This window comes from Anas platyrhynchos, chromosome 1 (assembly GCF_047663525.1).
Source record: "Anas platyrhynchos isolate ZD024472 breed Pekin duck chromosome 1, IASCAAS_PekinDuck_T2T, whole genome shotgun sequence".
NCBI lineage: Eukaryota > Metazoa > Chordata > Aves > Anseriformes > Anatidae > Anas > Anas platyrhynchos.
Window position 1 is genome coordinate 175,758,586 of NC_092587.1, and position 27,091 is coordinate 175,785,676.

Genomic DNA, 27,091 nt, shown 5'->3' on the forward strand with positions numbered 1-27,091 from the left:
CAAAACAAAACTGAAATAGCAAATTAATTATGCCGGGGAAAAAAAATGGAGAGACAAAAGCAATTAGTTTGCAGTTGTGATGCACTTAGTTTTTTCCCTCCATTTAGCATTTGCCCATTTTCCCCTGCCCTCTGACAGTGACAAGAAAAGGTAATGAAGCTGAGAGCTCTTTGGGTAGCTTTGGGTGTGGCTTTCAAGTTTTAAGCTCCTTATCTCTGAATGATGCACTGTCTCCCTTTCCCTAGAGTGTCTGGAGACACTGAAGCTTTAAGTTTCATTATGAAAAAGCAATAAAGCCTTTCAGCTGTGAGGCTAAAATCCGTGGATAAATCACTTGGGATTGAGCTATTACAAGAAAGCTGAACAATTTTCAGAAGAGGAAAAAAATGGGACTGTTCAAATGTGAACGTTCTGGGCTATATTGTATATTTTGGTTCTGGTTACATTTACCTGGAGCTTGTTTTCCACAGTTTTGAGCTTAATGAGAAAAATTTAAAAAGTAAGTTACAGAAAATACAAGTTTCTTTTTCTTTTCCCTTTACTTTTTGAAGAGTTTCTTTAATTTGTGAAACACAATAGGTAGACCTGTGTATAAGTAAATCAATAAAATAAATATTTTATTTCCTTGCCTGAACTTGTAGTATGGCACCAATGAAACCATTGGGATATTTGGAGTACATGCACTGCTCCATGAATTAGCAAAAAAGGATTGCCAGGCTACATTCTTGCAATTTTGAACTTCTCTGTTCTCTGTTTCTTTCTCTTCTTGCTTTAAAAGTAGTTGAAATACCTGGATAAACCTTAAAAAGTATCCCTCAGTGCAGTTCCTGTACACGAAACAATTTTATAAACAGTGCTGTTGGCGTAAGCTTTGAATAAATTTCCTGCTTCTAGTGAGCAAGGATCCTTAACTTCAAGCAGCTGGATTATGTTTAAACAGGAATCTCTTGTTACAGAAGAAGAAAACAGTCAGCTGCTGTTCTATTTTATCTAACTTTACACCTAATGCCTTTAAATATATAACTAAATGTTTCCCTTGAAGCACTGAAGCCAGCCCATCTGCTGGACACGTAATGAGCTTGTGAGGCAGGCACTAAGCGCAGAGCCCTGCGAAGTGACTTACTTAACAACATTTTATGTAAAAACTTCAAAGAACTTGCAGGCCTTGAACTACAAATAGCAGTTTCCAGTTTACATTGACAAGAATGGTTGGCTGTCTGTATTTAAGTACTGATTTAAGATAGATTTCTGATTCTTCGGTCCAAATTGATGACGCTGTCCTACGCTGGTTCTTGTAACTGTCGTGCTATAAGCTTATACTTCTGAAGGAATGTTTTTTTTCATTTAGCAGTCGGTTGATGTTGGATATGTGAGGTCAAAACTGAGAAACTGTTGATTTCTGACAAACTCCTCTACGCTGGTTACTTTGTGTGTCTGTTTTATTGTTCCCGACAGGACACGTTGTAGCTGGATTTCTTGTTTTACCTGGATTGTGTTTTCACAGAGTGACAGCAGAGCTGAGGTCAGAAGGACCTCTGGAAATCACCTGGGCCAACCCTGCTACTCAAGCAGGGCCATCTAAAGCTGGCTGTCCAGGACTGTGTACAAGTGGCTTTTGAATATTTTCAAAGGGAGACTCCTCAACCTGTCTGAGCAACCTGGACCAGTGCTCAGATGTTAAGATGGAGCCTTTTGTGTTTCAGTTTCTGCCTGTTGGATTTTATCCTGTCACGGGGCACCACTGAAAAGAGCCTGGCTCTGTCTTCTTTGCACCCTCATTCAGACATTGATTAGATCTCCCTGAGCCTCCTCTTCTCCAGGCTGAGCACTCCCAGCTCTCCCAGCCTCTCCGCATAGGAGAGGTGCTCCAGCCCTTTGATCATCTTGGTGGCCCTTTGTTGGACTCTCTCCAGTATATTTTTGTCTCTCTTGTACTGGAGTACCCAGGACTGGACCCAGTACTCCAGGCGTGGCCTCACCAGTGCTGAGTAGATGGCAAAGGATCACCTCTCTTGGCCTGCTGGCAATACTTTGCCTAACACAGTCCAGGATACTGCTGGACACCTTTGCCACAAGGACATGTTGTTGACTCCTGGTCCTTTTCTGCAAAGCTCTTTTACAAATGGACTGCCCACAGCATTGGCTGATGCCTGGGATTATTCCTCCCAACTTCTGGCCTCCAATTAAACTTTGTGATATAGACCACAATTCTCTCTGGGCACAGCCATTCAGCTAACTTTCAGTCTACCTTATTGTACATCCAGCCCATATTGCATCAACTTTTATATGAAGAGTTTATGGGATAGTGCTGAAAGCCGTACTGAAGTCAAGTGTTATCCACCTCTTTCCCTTCAACCACCTAGACAGTCATTTCATCATAGAAGGCTATCAGGTTGGTCAAGCATGATTTGCTGTTGGTGGATACATGCTGAAGGTGACTCCGCGTCATCTTCTTGTCCGTCATATGCCTGGATGTATTCTGGGAGATGCTCCTTCATTTTTGCTAGGGATGTGGTCAAACTAAGCCACCTAAATTACCTGGCCTGGATTCGACTGCAAAGTGAAATCAGTGCAGACCTTGTACCTGGGTCCTGCCTTTTAGTTCAGCCCCCTTGTCCTGGTGTGCTGGTGTGGAATACGCTTTATGGGACTTTTCCTTCCCTCTCCTAAGAATCATAGAATTCTTACTATGGGGGCCAAAACCACGCATTGTTTTGTTACTTGTGAGATTGGCAACAGTGAAACAGGAGAATGCCAGCAAAAAGAGGGAAGCAACGTTTTAGTGGAGTAGACAGAACTAATTGGTCTGATAATAAATTCTGTATTGTTCTCAGGCAAATACAGTAGCCATTTATTACTCACCTTGCTTTTAAGTTCTCGGCTCCCTCTGTGTGGTAATTTATACTTTTGCCAGGCTCGTCTCATCTTGAAAAATAATACTGACGATTCACTGTAAAGCACCAGCTACACGTTTAGTAATGATAGCTCTATAATTTATTTAGTATTCTTAACACAAAGAAATAAAAGTACTATAGAAAGGTGCCCAACTGTTAATCTTTGTGATTTTTGCAGACAAGTTCAGGTAGATTCAGATGCATCAGTGACCCAAGCAGCCTACCCACATGCCTATGACAAAGATGCATTCATCCATCCTACAAGGTCCATGTGAATGTGGTGGGGTCCTCATTTCCATGAGGACAAGAAATTGAAGGGGCGAACAGATAGCAAGGGAGGACTGCTATCCTGCCACAGTATTGTTTCCCAGGATTCACTCCCCAACTTCTTACAGGACAGATAAGTTACAAAGCATTGATTCTCTTATGTACATGCCCCAGATGTTAGGTGCTGTCCCTAACAGGAAAGGTGGGGTGTGCTCTCTTGTTATATTGCCCTCTCTTCATTTGTTCCAGAAAGATATTTTAAAAATATCTGTTCAAAGAACAGGAAAACCATTTCCCCACCCGCTTCTGATTCTAAGTGATGTTTCTACATTACTAAGCCAATTCAAGATCTGCCATACTAAGTGCTATTAGTCTAATGCCTGATAATAGTTCAGAGCAGCACAAGGTACTTTAATGCAAATATCATGTTGCAGGAAGTGGGGTGCTTTACAATAGCTGCTCTATTGCTGCTGAATGCAGACCATTATTTTCTTGATTAGCAAATGTGGTGTGTGCATTTTTCTTTGAAACGATGTTTTGGCTTTGTTTTTGATAGCAAATTACAATATTGCTGTGAAATATCAGTTTTTTTTGCAAATAATTAATGCAGTTTTTAATGGTGAATTGTGGTTTTAGGGACGTTCACATGTGCACAAAAACCATAAGAATTTGGTTTCGATATAGTTACAATGAGAAGGGAAGCAGAACAGGTGTATCCCAGAACACCCACAAAGAAGCCACCATTTTACTGCATTGTTGACAGCATTGATCTTGCAATTTTATGCTGCTGTTTTCTTTTTGATAATGCATAAGTATTCGAGACAGTGCATAATATTTATATTAGTTGAAGTACCTATCAATAAGTGCTGTTGTCTATAAAAGACTGCTTAGTTGGAATACCCTGGCACTAATTTATTTTTGATTTACCTTTCTTTGACTTGCTGGTAAGATGAACAGTGCTTGTTTGGAAGACAGATTAAGTATTTTACCTCATGAATGTGCAAGGGAGATGTTTATGGCAGCATCTTTGTTCCTGTATTGCAGTAAAGAGAATGAATTCATCACATTGCCAGCCTGTAACCTGACTAAATCAACACCCTTTGCAGTGCATAGGACTTCCACATAAAGGAACCCTGAACTTTAACCACCAAACTGTAGGACCTGTATCTTCTGAAATACTGCTGATGTGATAAAATGTTGACATTTAGAAAATGTGCTCTAACTGAACTCTGGTTCTTAATGATTTCATTTTAAAAGTTATAAATATAAACCCACTGGGCTGAAGGCATATAGAATGTTGTTGGTGAAGTTAGCCCCCATGAAAGCAAAAGGTGCTTTCAAATTTGCAGTGAAATTAATAGTAATTTTATTTCTCTTCAAGGTTTTAAGCTTTTTCCTAATAGGTGCTGTTTGAGATAAAAATTGCATTAGTGGCCCAAAACAACTCTGTCATTTTCATCAAAATAATTTCTGGATGTACATCTGTATATGTATATGAGTGTTTATATTTTTTAGAACCAGATTATTTTAGTTTCAACATGTGAGAAAATCCCAATTTATGGCAAGACTTTGTATTGTGACAGGCTAAAAAATGTCCTCTTCTCTCCTTCATTCCCCCACTAAAAAACCCATTTTTCTTCTGAACATGACAGGAACATTATCGCAACAGTGGGCCACCTTTCTTGCTATTCGGACATTTTTTATTCCCTCAAATGTTTCAGGATTTGCATTGTTTCCCTTTGACTTTTGAGACTGCACATGCTCTCTCTTTCCCTATGCCTATTGCGTTAAAAGTGTTTTTTATTCCCACTACGTCAATTTCATTACTTTCCAATATACTGCAGTATCTGGCTTTGGTAACTCACTCTTCCAAAATCAGCAATGACTTCTTCCTGGCTACTTGGCAAGGGTGAAAATTTTCAGTGCAACTTAATCTTCTAAATTAAATCTGCTTGATTTATTTATTTTTAAGGCTTTTGTCTGCTGCTTCATCCTTTTTGATTTGTCTGCTGCTTTGTCAGCGTGTGAACCATTAGCACCTGACTCCCCCTAAGATTTAAGAATTTTCTCATTCTTATGTTACCTCAGTGGTCTTCCAGTGGTTCCTGTGATACTTCTTTGTCATTGTATTTTATGATTTCTTCTTGTCTATTGAGAGTTTAGCATATTCAAAGTGATATATAAATAATCATGTTTGGGGCAGGGAGCAGTAATAAAGGAAAAAAAAATGTAATGTGTAATAGAAGAAAAGATACTGACTACAGGAATCTGAATATGGGTATATGCAATGAGATGAGATAAGGAGCAAAATCCAATTTACATGGTTAGAAATTAGTTCTAAGGACAATTAAAAGCTTTTAAATTTTTATCATATCTGCTTGCAAGTTTAACTGTCTTTAATAAATGCAGTCTAAACATATCACTGAGGTTAATTTATCATAACATTCTGTGAGCATTTAATAAGAATCACAGAATGGTTTGGGTTGGAAGGGACCTCAAAGACCATACAGTTCCACCCCCCTCCCACCAGCTCAGGTTGCCCAAAGCCCCATCCAGCCTGGCCTTGAGCACCTCCAGGGATGGGGCATCCACAGCTTCCCTGGGCAGCCTGTGACAGGGCCTCACCACCCTCTGAATGAAGAATTTCTTCCTCATATCTAATCTAAATCTACCCTCTTGTAGTTTAAGGTCATTACCCCTTGTCCTCTGATCATCTTCATGACCCTCCTCTGGACTTGCTCTAATAGGTCCATGTCCTTCTTGTGCTGGGGGCCCCAGAACTGAATTCAGTGCTCCAGGTGGGGTCTCACAAGAGCAGAGCAGAGGGGGACAATCACCTCCCTCACTCTTCTGGCCATGCTGTTTTGGTGCAGCCCAGGATACGGTTGGCTTTTTGGGCTACAAGTGCACATTGCTGGCTCACAACGAGCTTCTCATCAACCAACGCCCGCAGGTCCTCAGGGCTGCTCTCAATCCGTTCTCTGCCCAGACTTTATTTGGGCTTGGGATTGTCCTGACCCAGATGAAGCACCTTGCACCTGGCCTTGTTGAACTTCATGAGGCTCACACAGAAAGCCTACCTTTTGTGTAAACGCAGATAAGATGGTCAAGGAAATTATTCTCAGTTTAGGACAACCAAGAACAGCTATACTGAGATATTGTAAAGCTCATAAATGTATGTTGAATTGGAGTCATATAGCAGCAGTAGGAGATATTCATGAAAGGAGTTTAGGACATAGAACATGTATAGTGATTCTTCCTCTTGCATAATTTAATAATATTCGGTAGCTCTTGGACTTTAAGAACTTCCTAAGCTGAAGGTTTGGGATACTGTTTTACAGGATATGATGCATCTATTCTTGATGTTTGATAATTAGTTCCTTGGTTCCCTGAGTTCTTATGTTACACGAAATATCTAATAATACATTTTCTCCATGATTTTGTAGAGTCTGAAATGGATGAAAACCTAAACGGACTGCTTAGATTCTTTCTCTCTCTCTCCTCCCCCTTGGTATTGTCAGTATATTTGCATATAATGCATTTTGTCTTCTTTCATGTCTCAGATTCCTTCTTGAAGTTGTTAGAAATGTAATTTAAAGGGAATACGTAGATTAATCATCAAGTTATATAGACGCTATATATTTACAGACATGTATCTTCCAAATTTCCACTTTATTTTTATAGCACTGATAAGTAATCCTACATTTGTGCAATCATCAGTATATAATTTAACTCTTAGGCTCCTGAAATACTCTCAACAGATAACTAATAAGAACTTGGGATATAGGAATTTCTGGTATGTTTGTATGCATTAGCTAGCAATGTTTGGTGACGTGATTTGTTTGCCCCTACATTTGTGTGTAGGATATTTAGGGATGCCCTGTGTGTCCCACTTGCCTTCTTCATAGCTACTTCTCTAGGTGCTATGGTCCTTTATTTTATCTACCAGCCCTGTGCTGATGCCTTGGATTACCAAAGGGCATCTCAGCTGGCACTAGATAATTCAGCATAAGTAAGAACCTAAGGTCTTGATTTTGGGAGGGGAGAGCGAGAGAACATTCAGGGGATTTCTGTGGTTGGTAATATTAAAGAAATGAGTAATGAAAATAAATGTTAAATTTATCAAGATCAAGATTTCCAAGAGTCTTCAGCAGTAAATGCAGCAGTTGTTGCTTAGTGGCATTTCACAGCACCTGGTTACAGGTTAGAATCAGTAATGAGCAGGGAGGAAGGACAGACGTGAAGTGCAGGATTTTGGGTGCACTTTGCCCTTACTTAATCCATGTTATAATGTCATGCTAGCTAATAGGAAATAATCTGGTTGGGTGTATTTGTGCAAATAAGATTTCTGAGTCTACTGAAACCTGGAAATTCCTGCAGAATGCTGATTGTTGTTGGAGCCAGGGTTATATTATGATTTAATGGCTTTTCTGGGCTTCATTTGATGACCTGGCCTAGAAAAACATTTTGAAGTAATAAAGCGTCTGTTTGGCTCCAAACTAATGAGAGAAGCATTGCTCTTTGCATTAACTGTTCTTTAGGAAGAGTCGTGGATAGCTACTAATAAACCTTATTAAAAAGCTTAAGCATGATTGAGGGAAATAGAAAACAGAGAAACTATTCACTTCCATGTGAAGTGCGTATATCAAAAAAAAAAAAAAAAAAAAAAGGCAAGCCCAAAGGGTTTTTGCCTCTCCTCCATGTGACTTGCAGCTTGCTGCACTTCAGTTACGTTGCCTCTGAGATATGTTAAAGTGCAGCTCAGTTTAATGAAGAAGTGGGTAGGACAAATCAAGGCTAGAGACTATTTACAGCAGAGACTGGGTAAGTAAATGCAGATGTAGATAAGTGCTTGCTAATATTGTGCAAATGTTTTAATATCTAGCCTATAGCATTTAAAAATATTCAGAGCTGATGTTTTTTGGTGGTCCTTTCTTGGTCCTTTCTTTGTTTTATTTAAGCAATAAGCAGATGTGGGTGGTACATGCAATGCAATGGATTTATATATGAGTGGTAGAGATTTTATTTTATTTTTTTCAGACTTCCTCCAAGAAAATAACACAAATAACTTCCCTTTAATTTCTTGTAGTTATTTTGTTTTAAATCCTTTGCTGTGAAAGTAACTGCTTCATCTATTTTAGTGCATTGCTCAAAATAATTTCAGTGGGAGTTAGCTGATAGTTTCTGGTGCTTTACTGTTATTTTAATTATTTTTCTACTAGTGAGGGAAAGGGGGAAACAGCTTCTACTCTCTGAACCTCCTAGGTAAAGCATTTTCAGATTTCTAGAATCTAAATCCAGACCACTGAGAACTCCCTAGCATCAACTTGCTTCAGGAATTCATTCAACTGCTCTAGTAGGACTGTAGGATTTGATTTCAGCTGTTGTAAGCTTTTGTTTTCCATGTCTTCCTGTAAAGATTTGTATGTGTTCCTAGACTAAGACCTTATACAGAAAGTTCGGGTTTAAATGTATATATGTGTAAAACTCTGTAAATGTAATGTCAATATATAAGTTAGAGAAATATGGTGAAAGCTCGTGTTATTGTTTTTAAGACTTCGAGGTTTTTGTTTGTTTGTTTTTTGTCTGTAGTAATCTGAATGGATCTTGCAGTTGCTATAATGCTGTTATGAACTAGGATTGCAATCTTAGCAAATTAGTAATTTCTAGGACATTTCTTTTACTTGTTTCAGTGCTTTTTGCTTGAGTATTTAAGCCTTAGTGCATCAACAAAGAGCCACGAAGGAGGCATAATCAATTTACATTGTAAAAAACTGTATTGAAGCCCAATTTGAATCTTGGGAACTGCAGAAGGAAAAGCAAACTTTTTCATTGTTGGTCGTGTATTAAAGAAAATGTTACTTTTAAGCATTGAATAAGTTGTGGTCTAGGATGTTTCTTCCTTTTGCTTCATCTCACAGTTTACATTAAGTACTGTACTCTATCATGAGCTTTAGTATTTGGAATCATCAGAGTGCAAATCTTTTCCAGATAATCACTCCATTCAGGAGGCTAATATTGTGTGCTGAGAACAGAAAAGAAATGGAGGACTGGATAAGCTCTTTGAAGTCCGTACAGTCCAGGGAACACTATGAGGTAAGTTGATAACCCTGTTGGTGCAACCTGTTCTAGCTCAAACAGATCAAGCTACAGGACACAGAACTAGAGCCGTCCACCCTTTTTAGTGTGAAAAGTGTATTTGATACCAGAAGGAAGCTTCATGTTAAGAGCTTTGCTAGCAGAATGAAGGCTTTTTATGATACTTTTGTTTAGTAGCTTGGAGGGAAAGCAAGCTGAGTATCCTTTTAAAAATGCTTTTCATGAACATTGCACTGTCCCCTGTAATGTGGAACCATAGGTAATTTCAGTCACCGTAGCTGTGTTCTGTACTTGCAAATTTGTCTTAACTTCTCCTTTACTAGACCGCACAGTTTAATGTGGAACATTTCTCAGGGATGCATAACTGGTACGCCTGCTCCCATGCCCGACCTACCTTCTGTAACGTGTGTAGAGAGAGCCTCTCTGGAGTCACTTCCCATGGCCTGTCTTGTGAAGGTAAAATAAACGCTTTCTTCCCCCTGTTTATAATGCCATGTATAAATTAATGACAGTTTTAGGCAAGTAATGATTCTGAAAATAATGGGTAAGGAAAAAAGCCTGAAGGGAGAAATCTGTTCACGTGAGTGGCTTTCTCTTGGAGAGAGTGAGTGCTAATGATACGGCTCGCCCTCTTCGTGCTCTGGGTGCCTTTTTCTAACTCAGTTCAGTAAAAATGTTTCATTCTGAGGCAGCTACCCGTTTGGAATGTGCTTGCCTGAGTGGAGGGCTTGCAAGGATTTCTTTGATATGTACATGAAAAATGCACATGCATAACAAAATAGCCTTACGTGTTTGCAGAATCGGCATTCCACAGAAAAATAGAAGTCATACTGATAGTTTCTCTCCCAAGTATATAAAGATTATTAACACTTTGTTCCATGCTGCGGAGAGTTTTCTTGCTTTAAAGATTCTGTCATTCATTGAAGGAATGGGGATTTAAATGCCTTTGCATTTGGATGGTAAAACAGATGAAATCCATCAGAAACAAAAAGGAGACACAGGTAAAACTTCAGCATTTAGCTTATCTAGAGAAATGATCTTTTGCAAATAAATATTTGTGATAAATCTGAAGAAGTTTATATATTTTCTAGTGTGAGTTCTGTAAAAAAGCAGTGACAAGCCTGCTTGTGTTAGAATAAAGAAGAAAAATGTTATTGTGACCTTATGATATATAAGAAATTTAGAGACAAGTGTCACTTTATTGCTTAAGTATGAAATATTTAATTACAAAATAGCTAACTGTCCAGATAAGAGTTACTTTTACTGACACCATTCAAGACTTCAGTTCTGGATAGGTTATCCAACTGCAAATGCATTTCTCTTATCAATGCTGTTATAATACTGAAAGTCTGTGTATGATAATGTGTATTCAAGAAGTCCTGCAAAAGAGGCATTAACTGACCATCCTGTATTGCCCTTGTTTAAAAGTAACTAACAGTACATTTGTTAAGGAACAGGGCAAACCCATTTCATAGAAATTAAGGTAGCCTATTTACATCCAACTTCCCTGGTGTATGTTTTCCATTGTGTATAAGTCACTTGGACATGGTATTTTCAATGCCTGGTACTCGCAGATGGAAGTGCCGTGTGCTTGACTAAAATGCAGTTGTATTGCATCTATGTGCAAATACACTTATATTTGGTCAGGCAAAGGAGGGGAAAAGCTCTTTTCCTTCTAGGTATGTATGGTTGCAGTGCTTCTAAGTACGGTTTTTATTTCCAAGGAGTTGGTGTTAAATTTACGTGAAGGTACTTTCCTTAATTTCCAGATTTGAACTTTGTCAACTTCCTGCATAATTTATTACAAACTAATGCTACTTTTATCCACATTTCTGGTGCCAATTGATCTTTCACCATTTTATTTTTTTTTACAAATGACTATTAATGGTAGACTGGATTAGCTTCCTCTGTCTCGGTTTCATAAACATGTATGATCTAGATTGGTTTAAATGTAGATATAATATTCATTTACCTGTAAAGAATTTTACTTCCTCTTACTCTTTAGCTACTAGTTTATATGTATTTTTTTTCCCTCATTATTTTTTTTTTTTTTAAATAAAAGCACTTCAATTGTGCATCTAATCTAAACCAGTTGCAGGTTGACTTTTGTACTGAAATACTCTTACTTTGTCCCCCATTCTATAAAAAGCCATGGTAATCATCCTTAATATCTTCATGTAAAAAGTGTACATTGTTTGATACAAGTTCTTTCTTTGAAATTCTGATGTGACTGGGCTCGTATTTACTTGCTTCTGTCATCTGCACTTCTAACGCATTTTACCATCTATTTTTTGACTTATCCCGAGTTAGCAATGTATACTGTTTAAAGAGATGATGTAGTGTAGGTATGAAGTCTTCACATTCCCCAGACATGTTCTGTTCTACATTTTCTCACTGCAGCTTTAAAAAAAATGTTTAAATATTCATGCTTGACATCTGAAGCCTTCGGTGCTGCTTTACTCAGGGAATCCATTTATATCTATACTAAATTCAATTATTTGTGTGGTCGTTGATCCCAAGCTTCTCTATTATCTCATGTATTAAGAAGCATGAGAGGCTTCTTCTCAGGAGATATTGGAATTCTTCCTCCTTTCAGTGGTTTGGGTTACTGGCACACCAAGTTATCTTCAAAGTAGCTTAGAGCCTTTGTACTCTTTGTGGTCTGATTCTGGACTGCTAGCTGTAGGCAAAAATAAAAATAAATCCCTTTGCTGATATTCTGCAGCTCACAATATTTTAGAAGATTACTTCTGTAATATTTTATTCTCTTAGACCTGCTGGTCTCCAATAGTACTACAGAATTGTTTTTTTAGCCTCATTATTAGCCTCATTTATTTTGGGACTAAGCTGGGTGCCTTTTTTGGGGGGCCTCTTCTCTGCCAGTAACCTTTGGCAAAGATTGACCAAATTAAATGCAAGCACCCTGAGGATACTTCTGCAAGCTTTGTGAAAGCTAGTGTTGGAAAAGGGGGCATGTTAATACCTTTACTAGGGGAACAACTATAGTGTGAACTTGCATCTCTTTAGAAGTCAAAGAATTGATATGAAATGTCAAAATGAAGGCATAAATATATATCAAACCATGCTGCATTCTTTTTACTGCTCAAAAAGGAGTTGACTTTTAAAAAAGTTAATTGTATGCAATTGTACAGTGCTATTCCTCCCACTGGTTTCTTCTTCTGTGTCTTCTCAAAAGATAATGTACTTTTAAGTGGTTTTTGTGTGTGGTATTGATAAACGAAGATTTTCCTCTAGCTAACTCTAAAGGAATGATCTCTTCTACATTCATCCACAATCTTTAGTAGGACAGCGAAATTACATATTTTTATCTTGCTTTGGAAATTGTCACAAGCAACTGAATAAAGTAAGGCTTTTGTTCTTTATGCTTCCTCAGATATTTCTCTTACTCAGAATTTAGCTTGCTATATGCTCAGGAATCAGCCTAAGAGGTTGTCAGGAAATATGGGGATATATTGAATATTCAGACAGAGAATCCTAAAGATCTACAGATCACTATCTACAGAAGCTCTTTCAAAGCTCTTTAGCCTCAATTTCTCTGTATTAATACTGTATTTCTATCCAAGTCATTGACAGTGAATGCAGCCTTTTTGATTATTCTCAAAGATGTATTTCTCTATGTTGTGTTTTCGTTATCATGACTGAGTCTTGATGACTGAGTATTCCTAATAAGATGGAAATTGTGGTTTAAATGAGATGCTTTCTACTGTGATGAATTGCACAGACAAAACAATGTCGAAAGAACAGTTTAGGATCATAAAGTCAAGCAATAAGGAAATAGTAGGATTAAATTGTCTCAGCAAATGCACTTTGTGCACTTGATCTTTTTTCATTACAACTGCTTTTTTTTGCACACAAAACTCTCATCTTCTTAACCATTGCTTAGGGCATTGCACATATACTGGTTGGGAAGTCATTGTCTCCAGGATTTTTGCCACATTTTCTTCAAAGACTGTGGAATGAATAGTTAGTGAAGCCACCTGGAAGAGAAAAGATGTTATTAGTTAAAGAATTAGACTATAATAGAAAACTGTATTCTGTGACTTTGTACACAAAGGGGTACACACCCCTTTGCAATCCTGGGAAAATCACTTAACTGGTATTTTTGATCAAATCCATAGTTACTCGTTTGTTTTCTGGGCACCTACATTGATAATCTGGGCCTGTATCACAGAAGTGTTGAGTGTTTTTAACTGCAGAAATCAATTAAAGCTGCATTTTGAAGAGACCGATACAAAATATATAGTATTGAAAAAGCAGGTCTTTGTTGCCTTTTTGATACCCCAAATTAGTGGACAACATTGTCCTTTATCTCTGTATGCTTCACTTACCCCTTTGTTAAAATGGGTATTAAATCAAACCCATATTTGCCCAGTACAGAGAAAACAAAGGTGCATTTTTTCAAAAATTTTCATGCTGAATACAATAATTAAAAAAAAAAAAAAAAAAGACCAGGAAGAAATGAATATTTGTGTCTAAAAAGCAGTATTTTGCTAGCTTTTGGTAAATGAGGCAAATACGTGTTGAATATTACTATGAATCAGAGTATGGCACAGGTGCATACTTATCAAGAACCATCCATTCATGAGGCAATGAGGGTCCTCTTCTCAAAAAGAGTATTATCAAGTAACTGAAGATTTCACACATGCATATGGAAACTAAATTAAAGTTGCATGACTAACTTGATTTTATAGTCCTTATCTTTGTAATGCAAGTATTTTTAGCACTTTGAAGTATAAATTAACTTAGTTACTGGAATGAAAATACTAAAAGCTACCAAGAAACTACTGAATTTTATCCTATAAAACATAGGCGTAGACTGCAAATTGGAGTGAAGTTAGGTTGTTTTCATTCAAGTCACTCCATTTTCACTGTGGTTTGTCAATCCTGTGTGTGATAGTATTCTTGGAAACAAAATACCAGGTTTCTTGGAATACCCCAAGACAAATCCTTCTGTCTGGACAATGTAAACTCAGGGGTCATCAGATCAATTTCAAAACTTTGGATTTGGCCTTTGAAGTTGGAAAAGAACAGCCTGAGTGACTTGTTCTTTGAAGAATGCAGAAGACAGTACTCAAAAAATAGGTGTTAGAGTGGTAAGGTTGGCGGGACACTCAATGTCTTTTCCCCAATGTAGTCGTATTGATGGGTGGATAGAATGAAAGGCCTTTGAGGCAGAAGTATTTTATAGCAAAGATCTATGTTTTGAATGCAAGAGCTTATTTGATGACATTCAACAATGTTGACATTTCTTCATTACAGATAATAATAGCTGCAGATTCAATCACTCTCTGACAGCAGATGTTGGTGTAACTGTGACAACTGTTTGCTAATTAAGTCATTCTGTTGGTTGGCTTTCGGAGACATCAACTTTATATTACAGCTAGAAACATTTACACAGGAAATTAAAATTTAAAATAATGTTCTACAAATAGTCTAGATTTGGATTAGCTGTTGGTTGTTTTTTTTTTTTTTTTTTCTTTTATTATAATTTAAATTTTATTGGCAAAGCAGTGGCTTAGCAACATCACATATTTCCAAAAGATTTCAGATATAAGACAAATTTGTGAATGGAATCCAGTATCATCTGAGACAAAAGACATTAGGGGCTAGTGGTAATTAAGGTAGACAGTTGACTTAAAATTTCCTTTATACCCCTCTTTTCTGTTTCACTGTGTGTTTTGATGGAAAAATTCATTTGTGTCTTTAGACTGTTGTTTCTAGTAATGTTTGCTCAATGCTCAAAATAATTTGAATTGTTGTTAGATGATACTGGGACTGCAGGGGGTGACTTACAGAAAGTCTGTTTTGAGATTTGCTAAATTATATTGTGCCCACAAAGCGAACTTTAGCTGTCTCTTGACAGAATATTGACCATAACGTGGCTTGCTGCAGGTCTTCACATCCTTTTGGTGGCTGAGAGGGCAGAAGGTAAATACGGGGCACTGAGGCCTATTTGAAGGGTAGCTCAAGAAGATTTTAAAATTCTGTTATTTTTGCATGCCTTAGTCATTTGGATTTTCCTACTGCCCTTCATCCCTGATGTGTTCTATTTTGATCTGCACAGCAAAGACAAATGCATATCATTTGTGAGTTCAAGGCTGAGTTTGATGGCATCTCTTCTCCAAAACATTCAAGTGGCAAAACTGCTAAAGGCCCAACACATTTGAAAATGTAGCTTCTGTTTCTATGCTTCTCTGACAGCTGAGTTTAGACATGTGGAACCAGCTTGCATTGGCAAACTCATGACAATATGATGCTGAGCTATTTTGAAAATGTGAGCCTATCCCGTTAGTTGAGGAAAATGAGATACTTGCACACTTTAAGTCTGTGAGCACTGCTTTTTAAAATGACCAGGGGAGTTGCTGTAAAGCAGCAATACTCCTTCTTCTGTTTCCTTTTCTTCCTTTGAACTAAACGCATACTGTCACACATCTCCCAGAATACAGATAATGGCTGTCAAATGTTGCTTCCATAGTTTCTGTTCACTTTTTAAATTGATCTGGCAATGGATCAGTGGAATTAAAATGAGAAATTTATGATTCACAAGACCTTTTGTACCATGGCTTAATGTTTTTAATGGTAGACAAGTGATGGGCCAAACCTTTTGATAGTTTCCTGTCAAATATTTGTTAGGAAAAAAAGACTACCACTTCTGGTCTGCTGGCTAGTTCTCATAAACCTTTAATGATCTTTGCCAAAATAATTTATATAATGCATTACAAATAGAATGATCTCATGCACTTCCAATAACAGAAGTACCCACAGTTGTGTGCGTCAGTCTGCTTGGTGTAGAGTGATATAATTAAATAGTGATACTAATTAAATTGAACAAAATACAAATAGTTATTAGATTGTCTGCCTGTATTAGACGTCTGAGCTGATTATTACCATTAGTGCATTTTTCATAAATAATCCTGTAAGAAGTCAGGCTCTTCCTCACTTACTGTAACCTCTTGGAAAGTACTGTAACCACTAGTTGCCTGAATAAATAGATCATCACCTAATCCTTCACTTTCTCAGCGTCTGGGAAAACCAGCATAGTACAGTGTGTAAAAGGAATCAGGATACTTTAACCAAAGAAGCAGAGCTCCTGAAGCAAAACTCATCTCTAAGACACTCTCCTGCTACATCCTGTAAATTTAAACCAGATATCTGAGTTGTGTCACTCTAGGAATAGAAAATGCAAAAGCAGAAAGGCATATTAGAGGTATATTATACATTGCATTGCACCTGAAATATGGGGACTGATGTGAATCTGAGGACACAGTTAAGATGGGCTATAGCTAAGCAAACAAAACAGGGTATTTCTCAGCTGCTGAATTTTCTAACCATTTTTCTAGCAGATTCTCTTAGCCTGGCTAATTACTCAGCTGTAAGGTTGCAGAGATATCGAAGCCCTGAAGGTCTGCAAATGTTGAACTCTTTCAAAGGGTGTATGAAAAACTGCAAAGGCTGCATACAGGATCTGTTGCCCCTAAATCCAGTTTAGTGATTGTAAACTGGAGTGATTATAAAGTGAATTTTCTTTTAGTTAGTTTGTGTGCAACACTAAGTAACGTGTGCTTGGCTGTTTTATGGAATATATTTATTTTTCTAAGATATGTATCACTGAAATACTACAAATAACATAGTATACATGTTTGTGTGTGTATTACAGTGTGTAAGTTTAAAGCACATAAAAGATGTGCTGTCAGAGCAACAAATAACTGCAAATGGACTACATTAGCCTCCATTGGAAAAGATATCATTGAAGATGAAGATGGTGTAAGTACTACTGTTATTTACAGTACTTTCCAACAGCTGTTTCTTCTTAATGGAAAAAAATGGCTAAGCGTAGAAATGTTGTCATGAGACCCAGTAAAGTTAATGGTATGTATTCCTGAATGCTTTTCAAAAATTAACATGGTATTTAAAGCAAAAAAGTTATATTTCTGTCTTACAAGTTTAGTATCTGTGGACTCTCAGTTGTCCCTGTGGTACAAGATTTTAAAGACCCCATGCAGAGAAACTCTGAAGCTGGAGAACTGCTTCGAGAATTTCTAATTGCTCTTATGCAAAGGTGGTATTTTATGCCATTACTGGTCTCTTTTGACAATCTGTTTTGTGTCCTCCTTATCTATAGCTATTCTCTATAAATTATAATGGTGAGTGCACTGAGAAAAGCTTTGTACTCTGTTTAGGGACTGCTTACAGAGATGTGACATACCAGTTGTAGATGACTGAGGTGGTACATAAAGCCACAGATATACTCTGCTGTCCTGCCCATTCTGAGTTTTAGTTATTTTGATTGGTTTGTGCTAAGTACTCAGCATTAAGTGAATGGGTACTTATTTATTTTAGGGAGTCTCTAGATTTAACTGTTTGTTTTGTGGTTAGTTACTACTGCAGTGTCATGAATAGCTGAGTGCGATGTCTATCCCTTCTTCAGATGTCACATTTTCTGCCTAGCATGTGAACAGCACCATAGGCTACCTTGACAGCAGTTGCCTTGCAAGAATTATTGTCACTAATGCTGGTTTGCTGTACCTGCTTTTTTGATGAAAGGGAAGAGCTATGGGAAGTAGCTAAAATCCACCTGTAATTGAGACACAAAAGCCTGCAATTTCTATTTCTGAGTATTTAACTTTTGTGACTACTTCTTCACAGATAGCTATGCCTCACCAGTGGTTAGAGGGTAATTTGCCTGTCAGTGCCAAATGTGCAGTCTGCGACAAGACCTGTGGCAGTGTTTTACGCCTGCAAGATTGGAAGTGCCTTTGGTGTAAAGCTATGGTAGGTGCAATGAACCCACATCCAAGTGCCTAAGATTCTGCCAGCTTTATACCTTGCCATTTTTTTTCTTTTTCATTTCATAACCTTGCTTTTGGATTAAGAAGGAGTGGGCAGCTTGTGCAAACTCAGGTCCCTCTAACGTTCATCGTTCCTCATGACTGTCGTACTTGCTTTGTTTAATTTTTAATACACCCACAGATGCAGCTTTTCTTTAAAAGGTGTTGACATCCAAAGTGGTTTCTCTGTCTTCTCCTAACTGATAACTGAAGGTTCTGCTGCCTGTTCTATATGCTTGATAATCATATGTTAACTTTCACGTCTCTTTTATAAGGGATAATTTGCATTCATCTTTAAAAATATTACTGCAGGACTCGTGAAGTTCTCTTCTTCAGTATGGTCTGTAGGTTGCTCATTGAAATTCTGTAATGTACAGTTGCTCTTTCCCCAAAATATATTTTATTCTTTATTTTTTTTAGCTCATCTAAAAAGAATGCAAGAGTATATGTTAGCATATATATGCTAGAGTACAGAAGTGGAAAGCCAGCAGACTTTTTATTGTTGAGGCTTTTGGCATATAAATGTCTAAATCTGTGTGTAGGCAATGGAAAGTTATTGACATCTCCCGAGATTAATTTCAAATCCAGGTGATTTGAAATGTAGATGAAGTGCAGCACCCTCTGCATGTGTCTGGTTTTGTAGTAACTATGGAAGAGGCCAATACAACACACAATTTATGGGACACCAGCTATACCTCTAGCTGGTTTGTCTAGCTTGATATCTATGCTAGCTTTCCTGCAATAGATCTTCCAGAATATCCAGGTGGACTGGGCAAATATAGAGCTGTAGCTTTGCATGTGTACAGGGTGCCTTCTCCCCTCAGCACAGATGCTGGCTGCTGGGAATTTGGTCCTACCTTGCTAGGGGATGGTGGTAAGTGGTCCTTTTGAAAGGACAATTCACACCTGCTATAGGGGTAGCCAAAGATGAAGTTGACCAAACTTAAATCCTGTGGAACGAGTAACCAGCCTCTGTGGTTGAATGCTCGTATGTTTTTGTGCAGTTCCACTCTTCAGTCTACACCTAAATGTTATATGTGTTATTATTACATAGATACTGTATAAATTATAGTTTCGTCCAGAAATTCCACCGTAGGGTAGGGAAATCATTTTTTCTTTCTTTTTTTAGGTTCACACTGCCTGTAAAGATCTGTATCCTCGTAAATGTCCACTCGGCCAATGTAAGGTATCGATCATACCTCCAACAGCACTAAACAGTATAGACTCTGATGGTACGTAGTATTGTAGTGTGTTCAGTGGTAGCTCTGGACTTGCAGTGTCTAGTCATATCTGTATAACTAAAGAAGCCTAAAATCCCTCAGCTGAACAGGCGAATGCAGTCTTCAAATTTAGAGAATAGTAGAATTTTCCATATAGCTTTTTAGAGGGTAATTTAACCAACAAGATTTTAAAAATGAATTGAAAAGTTACCCCACTAGTTATTTTTTCCCCCGTTTTTATTTATGACTCTTGGAAACTTTTCAACTGAATGATCAGAGTCTTTAGACAAAGTGGTCTGATGCCTACCTGACATGCATCACTTGCAGAACGAGCTCTCAAATTCTGGATAACTTTGCTTTATGCTAAATGCTGGCTAAAGTAAGCTAGCTGAATGGCTCAGATCCAAAAGCTGTCTTACCAGGCTAAAGAGCAGAATTGGTTATATGGTCTCTCTGATTTATTTTTTTTTTATTCTATTTTTTTTTTTTTAAAGTATAAGCAGTGTAAGAATCCTGCAACACACTGATAAAGAAACCCAGCAAATCTTTACAACTCAGACATGCTCTTTTGTGGCTCACGGTAGAGATACATGAGCAGTGGGAGACTGTATTTGAAGGCAGGGAGTGGAATTAATATGGACTATCACGAAATCTAACAGCTTTCTTTTTATAGTTCCTGTTCATGACAAATGTAGACCAACAACTTTAACACAGTTTAATGACTTTTATTGTATGAAGCTAATAAAAGTCATTGTTTATATTGTATTTATGTAGTCTTTTCTATTTACTTGCTCTTTGGGGTCTCAGACCAGAGCATCATGCTGCTATCTATCATTCATGCTAAGAAGATTGTTTCATATGTGAAATTTTTTTTCCTTACACTTGAACAAATTAAAGAAACCTTATTTTAAATTATGCATTATTGTAATATGAAATTATAGTAGCATCCTTTAAAAACAATTTTTATATGTAGCTTTACTATTTGTTCTAGGCAATAAAAATGGCATAGTTATTTTAATATTGCCTGAGGTAAATGTCAACACCTATAGCTATGATGTCAGGTTTTGATGAGAAAGCACTACTTCCATGAAGTGGTAACGTTACTGACAGCAGTGTCCATTAGTGCTATTTACTGAGGGCCTTACAGAGAGCCTGCTATAATCAGTTAAGACCTTCATTGACGTTAATGAGCTTTGGATCACAACTGAAGGTCTGTTGTTCAATAATTCTATTATATTAAATAGTATAACTTCAGCCTGGAAAAAAAATCTCATGTAAAGAGCAACTGAGTATGATAACTTATTCTTAGAAAGTTCAGACTTGGATAATCAAGTTCAACCCAGTAAAGTTAAAGAAAAATCAGATTATAAAAAAACTAAACATTTCCAACTGAAAATTTGTATGTAATTATGTGATAATCTGTGAAGAAGAGATTTGAGCAGTCTTCTAAAAAGCTAACCTTGTTCACTGTAGAAAAACAATAAAGCTATTGTCTTCAGGATTTTACTAAATCTAGGCACTGAAAATACTTGAGAGAAAAAATGAACTGGTAAATTTTGAGCAATTATGTTTTCCTTAAAGGGCTACTTTTCAGTTTAGTGTTTACGTAATGCATGATAAGATGTACTCCTTTTGTCTTTCATTCCTTTCTTCCTCTTTCCCATGATTTCTTTTTGTGTTGTTCATATTAGAAAGCCTTATTTATTTCATTCTTTCTAACTATGTTCACAGGTTTCTGGAAAGCCACATGCCCGCCATCCTGTGCCAGTCCTCTTTTAGTTTTTGTTAACTCAAAGAGTGGAGACAATCAGGGAGTAAAGTTTCTTCGTCGATTCAAACAGTCGTTAAATCCAGCTCAGGTGTTCGATTTAATGAATGGAGGACCTCACTTAGGGTAATGACCTTGGAAATCTTGAGCAATCCTTTCTGCAAGGAAATATAGTGCAAAGTATAGTATTGTATTGTCCCCTCATTGCTATAATTCTGTCACCAATATCTTCCTATTTAAAATTTGCAATAGCTAACAGAGTCTTAGTACGAATTCTGGTGGTGGAAGGGATGACATTTTTGTTTTAGGAAAACTCATCTGGAATGGGTGATCATGAATATACTTAAACTTGTTTCATTGTAGAACAATGTTCAAAATATGATTTAGGCAACACATGAGAGTGGTCATGAAGATGAGCATCTCACAGTATTTGGAGTAAGACCTGTAGGTCTTTAAAAGACCTTTGGATTTAGAGCTTGGTGATACGGTTTAGTGGAGGACTTGTTAGTGTTAGGTCAGAGGTTGGACTAGATGATCTTGGAGTTCTCTTCCAACCTAGATGATTCTGTGAAGACCACAATTAAAACCATTAGGCATTCTACAAAATCTAAAGGTAGATTGTTGGAGAGAGAAAGGTGAAATTTGCATATTGGTGTCCACAACCCAATCATCTTTGAACGTTCATGAAGATTAAATTCATGTACATTTTTCTGTTGCCTAACTTAATTCCACTCGGAAGTAGCCTTATGGTTAAGTGGTCTATTAATATAAGTAGCATCAACTGGAAACACAATTTTTGGTAATCTTATGGATGCAGAATTATGATTGCATTATAAAAATTAAGACATAGTAAAAGAAAAAAAATAAGTTAAAGCAGTGGGCAAATAATACAAATATAGGGGAATACAGCTGTGGGTTTTTATAGTTAGTATTGTGTTACAGAAATGTATTAACTCTAAGTTGTAATATTCTTTTCATTATAATCCATTATGATTTAAATTTGAGATTGATCTAAGTCCCTTTCAGCTAACATTTTGTACATGTAATTATAATGACATAAAAGTAAGGAAGGCTTGTCATAACTGGAGAGAATTTTTGAGAGACAATCTGAAAAATATGCCTGTTTGAAAGCTCTCTTGTTTCATATACTTTATCTGAAATTGGTATGATTCAAGACGTTCACTTTGGATTTTCACAGTAATTATAGGTCAGATTGGTTGCTTTTAAATATTTTCCTCAATCAGTTTCCAAAGAGAGGTCCTTAGCAGTTATTTATCAGATAGAATGATGTCTTCTTTTTTCTAGTTGACCTAATAAACATAGTTGAGAGAGTGTATTTGTAGGGGGCTTTCTCCCTTTTCTGAGGGGTAGTAGAAATTCTGGAATCTATATTTTTTCCTCAAATATCTGCATCTTTTGTTCTGAATAGGTATCTACCTATTGTGTACAAGTGAAATTATTTTCTTTAGAAAAATCTGAATATTTCAAAAATTTGTGATCTTAATATGTTGCTTTTTAGAAACAGTTCTGAGGTTATGCATATTCTGGAAAATAACATGCATTAAAAATAAACATCTTTATTTTTGTTTAAAAGTTAACACTTTCAAATTCTTTATTATTATTTACTTATTTAGTTTAAGTTTAAACCCCTGTTGTTTTTCCCTCTTGGCTGTTTCTTCATATCTCATTCCCCTTTCCTCTGTGTCTCACCTTTCTGCTTGTTCTGTCTTTCTTGTCCTCCTTTTCTGTACTGGTGACGAGTGTTGTTTATTGTAGAATAGAATGAGGAGCTGTAGGAAGTGAGAGCAGGATACTGCTTTAAGGATCTAATATGAAATATGGTATTATTTGTTTTACATTGTTGTCATCACCTCATGTGTAATAATTGCCTCAAACTGTCCTTGCATTTTGTTAGTCACAAGTTGGCAAAAGCTTACCTGTACTGTGGAGAACATCCTGTTGTCGTGTCGTAACCTTTTCTTGTGAAAAATTCCTGGTGGTGCCTTGTGCTTCTGACCTAAGTGGGAAGCACAGAGCAGTTGTAATTTCAAAGCTTAGAAAATTTTTGAATAATAATAATAAAATCCTGAAAACAATATCAAGGGAATTCTTTTAAAGTGAAACTGCATGTTATTTATCAGAAATGTCAGTAAAAGTGGAATATACAGTGATAGATGGGATGCAGATATGTTTATTACAGTAGTTGGTTGTATCCACATACCTCAGAACAATTCAAGCCTCACCATGAAGGTGCCATGTACCCTATTTTCATTTAATGGCTGTTCATTAGTATAATTGGTCTGTCGGTAACAAACATAGCTGATTCTAACGGGCCACATTTTCTCTCCAGTTTGCGGTTATTTCAGAAGTTCGACAACTTCCGGATTCTTGTATGTGGTGGAGATGGAAGCGTGGGTTGGGTGTTGTCAGAAATTGATAAACTCAGCTTGCACAAACAGGCAAGTGTGTATACTTATTTCCTTCACTATACTCACTATACTTTTGTATGCTTAATCTTCCTTAACCTGGCTCATTCTCGTGTTTATACGGACCAAACTCAGCAGTTCTGTTAAATGAAAAAATTCTGGGAAGTAAACAGGGTAAGTTTTACCTTGATTACTCATTTTGATTTACAAGCTTTAGAAATCAGCTATGTGATTGACATTAGTTGCTTGAAATAACTTTGTAAGTGTTTGCACTTTTGTTTTCTAGTTTTCAATAGTAGATTTGCTGCTGTGTTGTGTTTCAGTGTCAGTTAGGAGTGTTACCCCTTGGTACTGGAAATGACCTTGCCCGTGTCCTTGGCTGGGGAGGATCCTGTGATGATGATACGCAACTTCCACAGATTTTGGAGAAATTGGAAAGAGCCAGCACAAAAATGTTGGACAGGTAAACTGAAATGTGTATATATTTGACTTACCATGAGATTCAAATTATGTTTTTTTTCGTTTTCAGATGGTCTAAATTCATCTTAATGGATAGAAACTTAATCACAGAAGCACAGAATAGTTAAGGTCAGAAAGGACCTCTGGAGGTCTTCTGGTCTTCCTTGTCCGTCTGGTCATCTGCTCAAGTAGGGACATCCAGGTTGCCAGGACCATGTTGAAAAACCCATGCCTGTATGAGAGCAGAAATGAGGGACATTGAAATAGTAATTGGGGCAGATCTTCACTGTCCATTTCAAACCAAAGAGTTTGAAACAAAGAGTTTAGGAGGGAGGGTGGCTGATGAGTCTCAACTGTTTTGCTCGAAGATGAACAAAAGGAGACTTTTTTTTTTTTTTTTTTTTTATAGCTGATGACCTGCGTAACTGTCCATTAGTAGAAGGTATAAGCATTAAGAAATCACATATATTCAAAACCATTATGGGTAGTTTTACATGCTTCTTGCATAATATTAAACATTATTAAAGGTAACATCTTTATTTTGGAAATACTTGAACTTTGTTTCCTTGGGTGTAAGGGCAGTTCATATGATGTCTCTTCATTCTAGTATGCCTGAGGCATTAGCAGCTGTAGACAAGAAGCTGGGCTAAATGGATCTTTGGCTTGATCCAGTACTGCTATTTCTATTTGTGATCTTCCTGGTCCTGGTTTTGTATGGTAATTGCAGGCTGTTTCCATCTATAAAGCAAAGGAACAATCCTGATTTTAAAAAAGGTCTGAGAAGCTGGTGGTTGTGTCATTCTAACAGAGATGTAAGGCTCTGCTTTTGGAATGAGTGCACATACATGTGTGCTGGTATCTTGCTCAGTTAGTTTCCTGCATGGGTATTTATGTTCTTATTTTCGTTACAAAAAACTTGAGTCTTATCAAATGATTTCATATTTATTTATTTTTAATTACATAGAGAAACAAGTAATTTTTTTATTTTAAGCAGTTCTGCAGGCTATTAGACCATTTCACAGCAAAATAAATAAAGTGCTTGTAACTGATCTTTAGAAATAATCATTGGCCTGGGCATTCTGGAGTACACATAGATTAAGCTTGTCTTCTTCTGTACTGAAAAGTGCTTAGTGTCATTCTTTTTTGCTCTAACTGCAGTAGACTGGCTTCCACGGCCATCTGCAGTGATTTCTTTTTTTTTTTTTTTTCAGCATGCTTAGAAGGATGTTGATATAAGTACTTTCATACTACCCATGCCGTAGAGTACTGTCCTTTACCAGGGGAAAAAGTACATATGTCAATGAAAATACTTCACCATTTGCTTTGTTCATATGCCTTCACCCCGTAGTTGAGATGAAAAGCTGATGATAAGTTAGAGCTTTTTCTGCAGGAGCCATATATATTTTCTTTTGACTTCCATGGTTATTTTGCATGAATTCTTTCATACTGCAAACGTTTACCTGGATTCTCCATTAGCTTCATTGGATGTCCCATGATTTCTTCATAAATAAGATTTATTATCAAATCACTAACAAAAAATAAAAGTAATAAATTGTCATTGGTTTTAAATATTTCACCCATATTCATTTAGCTTATAACTAAAATATTAAGTTTTTGTTTGTTTGTTTTTAAGTTATTCTGTGGTATGACAATGAATTTGCTTTTTGTTGATATGTTGGAGAAAAGATAATACTCTAATAATCTGGAAACATAAAAGCTGTTATGTTCCTTGTAGGTGGAGTATAATGTCATACGAACTGAAATTACCAGCAAAGCCTTCTATTCCTTCAGTCACTGCAGAAGAGGAGTCAGAGGAATGCCAGGTGAAGTTTTACTTTTGATTATTTTTTCTTCATGTACTTAACTTTGAGCTGTTGGGATGGCAATATTTGAAATATAATTGACGTACTTGTGTAAAAAATAGAAACAGATATTTTCTGATCTGCTAACTCAATTGAATTCATATCTGCACTGCATGTGTATCAAATAATTAGGGTTTCTAGTTCTGTATTATTTGTGAAAAAAGAACAAAGCTACAGAGTCTTTAGCAGAGCAGTCAAAGAAAATCTTCCCGTAGACATGTACTGAAAAAGCAAAATGTTTTCTACTTACCTTGAATTTGGAATAAGCTTTGAGAAAAACATTTTGAAGGCAGCGATTGTTATTCTGAAAGAAAGAAACTGTTGTAAGAAAGAGAGAGCTTATACAAGTGAGTTAGATCAGGCGATACCACCTAATGTTCTCTTTGTTCTTTTGGAGAGCTTGAAATCATGTGTGACCTCAAAGAAAAGCTCAGTATATCTTTAAAACTAGATTTGTGTTTGTACTATCTGATGAGTATTCGATTTTGAGGGAGAGCGAGATGCTTTAATCAAATTAATTGGCATAGAAAGACTGATTAAAATGACAAAATAATATATTCCTGAGAAATTTAACGCGTATCAACTTTAGCTCAAAAGTACTTGAGAAGCAATAATTAATCAGCAGGTTCGTGAATAATTTAATGATTCAGGCTGTTTTAATTGGCAGGGAGGTTATAACCTTTGACAGCTTGCTGGATATAGAGATGCAAAAAGATTGAAGTTCCACTGGCTGTGATTCTAATGTGGTTGTTGTTTGTTTCCAGTGTCAGCAATGTGGATTTGAGGCTTTATCTTCTCTAATGTTGCAAGACTCTTAATATTTACAAGTGTATCTTTATCTCATAAAGTGCAAAAAAAAAGAAAGAAAAAAACATGTTCTCATTATTTCCAGCTTTGAAATTATGTTTATCCCCTCCTAAAAATAGAAGTAAATGGTTATACAAAACCTCTTGTTGGAAAATTGGTTCTGCAATATCTTTGAGTTGGAGAAAGCAGTTTTCTTTTCAGTACCCTGTTTGGTTTCTATTTTAATGTTTTTGCATAATTTATGATATTTAAGAAAATAATTTTTAACCTTACAGTATGTAATGTATTAAAATGTGGTTCAAAAAGTAAATAAAAGTATATGTCCAATCCTTTTCCTTCTCTTTCGTTGAGTTTCAAGAGAATTATTTCACTTGATTTGGTTCCAGAAGACTACTGGTGTTCAAACATCAGTATGAGCATTCTTAGAGATTAGGTGTTTA

General features: G+C 36.7%; 1 protein-coding gene across 4 annotated transcripts in view; it reads left to right on the forward strand.

The window, feature by feature from the left end:
• Positions 1-27,091, forward strand: part of DGKH (diacylglycerol kinase eta) — a 173,250-nt gene that overhangs the window by 98,401 nt on the left and 47,758 nt on the right. For 3 of the 4 annotated variants that reach the window (XM_027472310.3, XM_072032522.1, XM_072032523.1), the window contains exons 5-13: positions 9,153-9,257; positions 9,584-9,716; positions 16,939-17,045; positions 17,928-18,053; positions 19,239-19,341; positions 21,061-21,223; positions 23,448-23,556; positions 23,847-23,986; positions 25,718-25,805. In XM_027472310.3, the coding sequence (XP_027328111.3) occupies positions 9,153-9,257; positions 9,584-9,716; positions 16,939-17,045; positions 17,928-18,053; positions 19,239-19,341; positions 21,061-21,223; positions 23,448-23,556; positions 23,847-23,986; positions 25,718-25,805 (1,074 nt within the window). The remainder of the gene's footprint in view (positions 1-9,152; positions 9,258-9,583; positions 9,717-16,938; positions 17,046-17,927; positions 18,054-19,238; positions 19,342-21,060; positions 21,224-23,447; positions 23,557-23,846; positions 23,987-25,717; positions 25,806-27,091) is intronic. The other variant, XM_072032524.1, reaches the window with a different exon arrangement.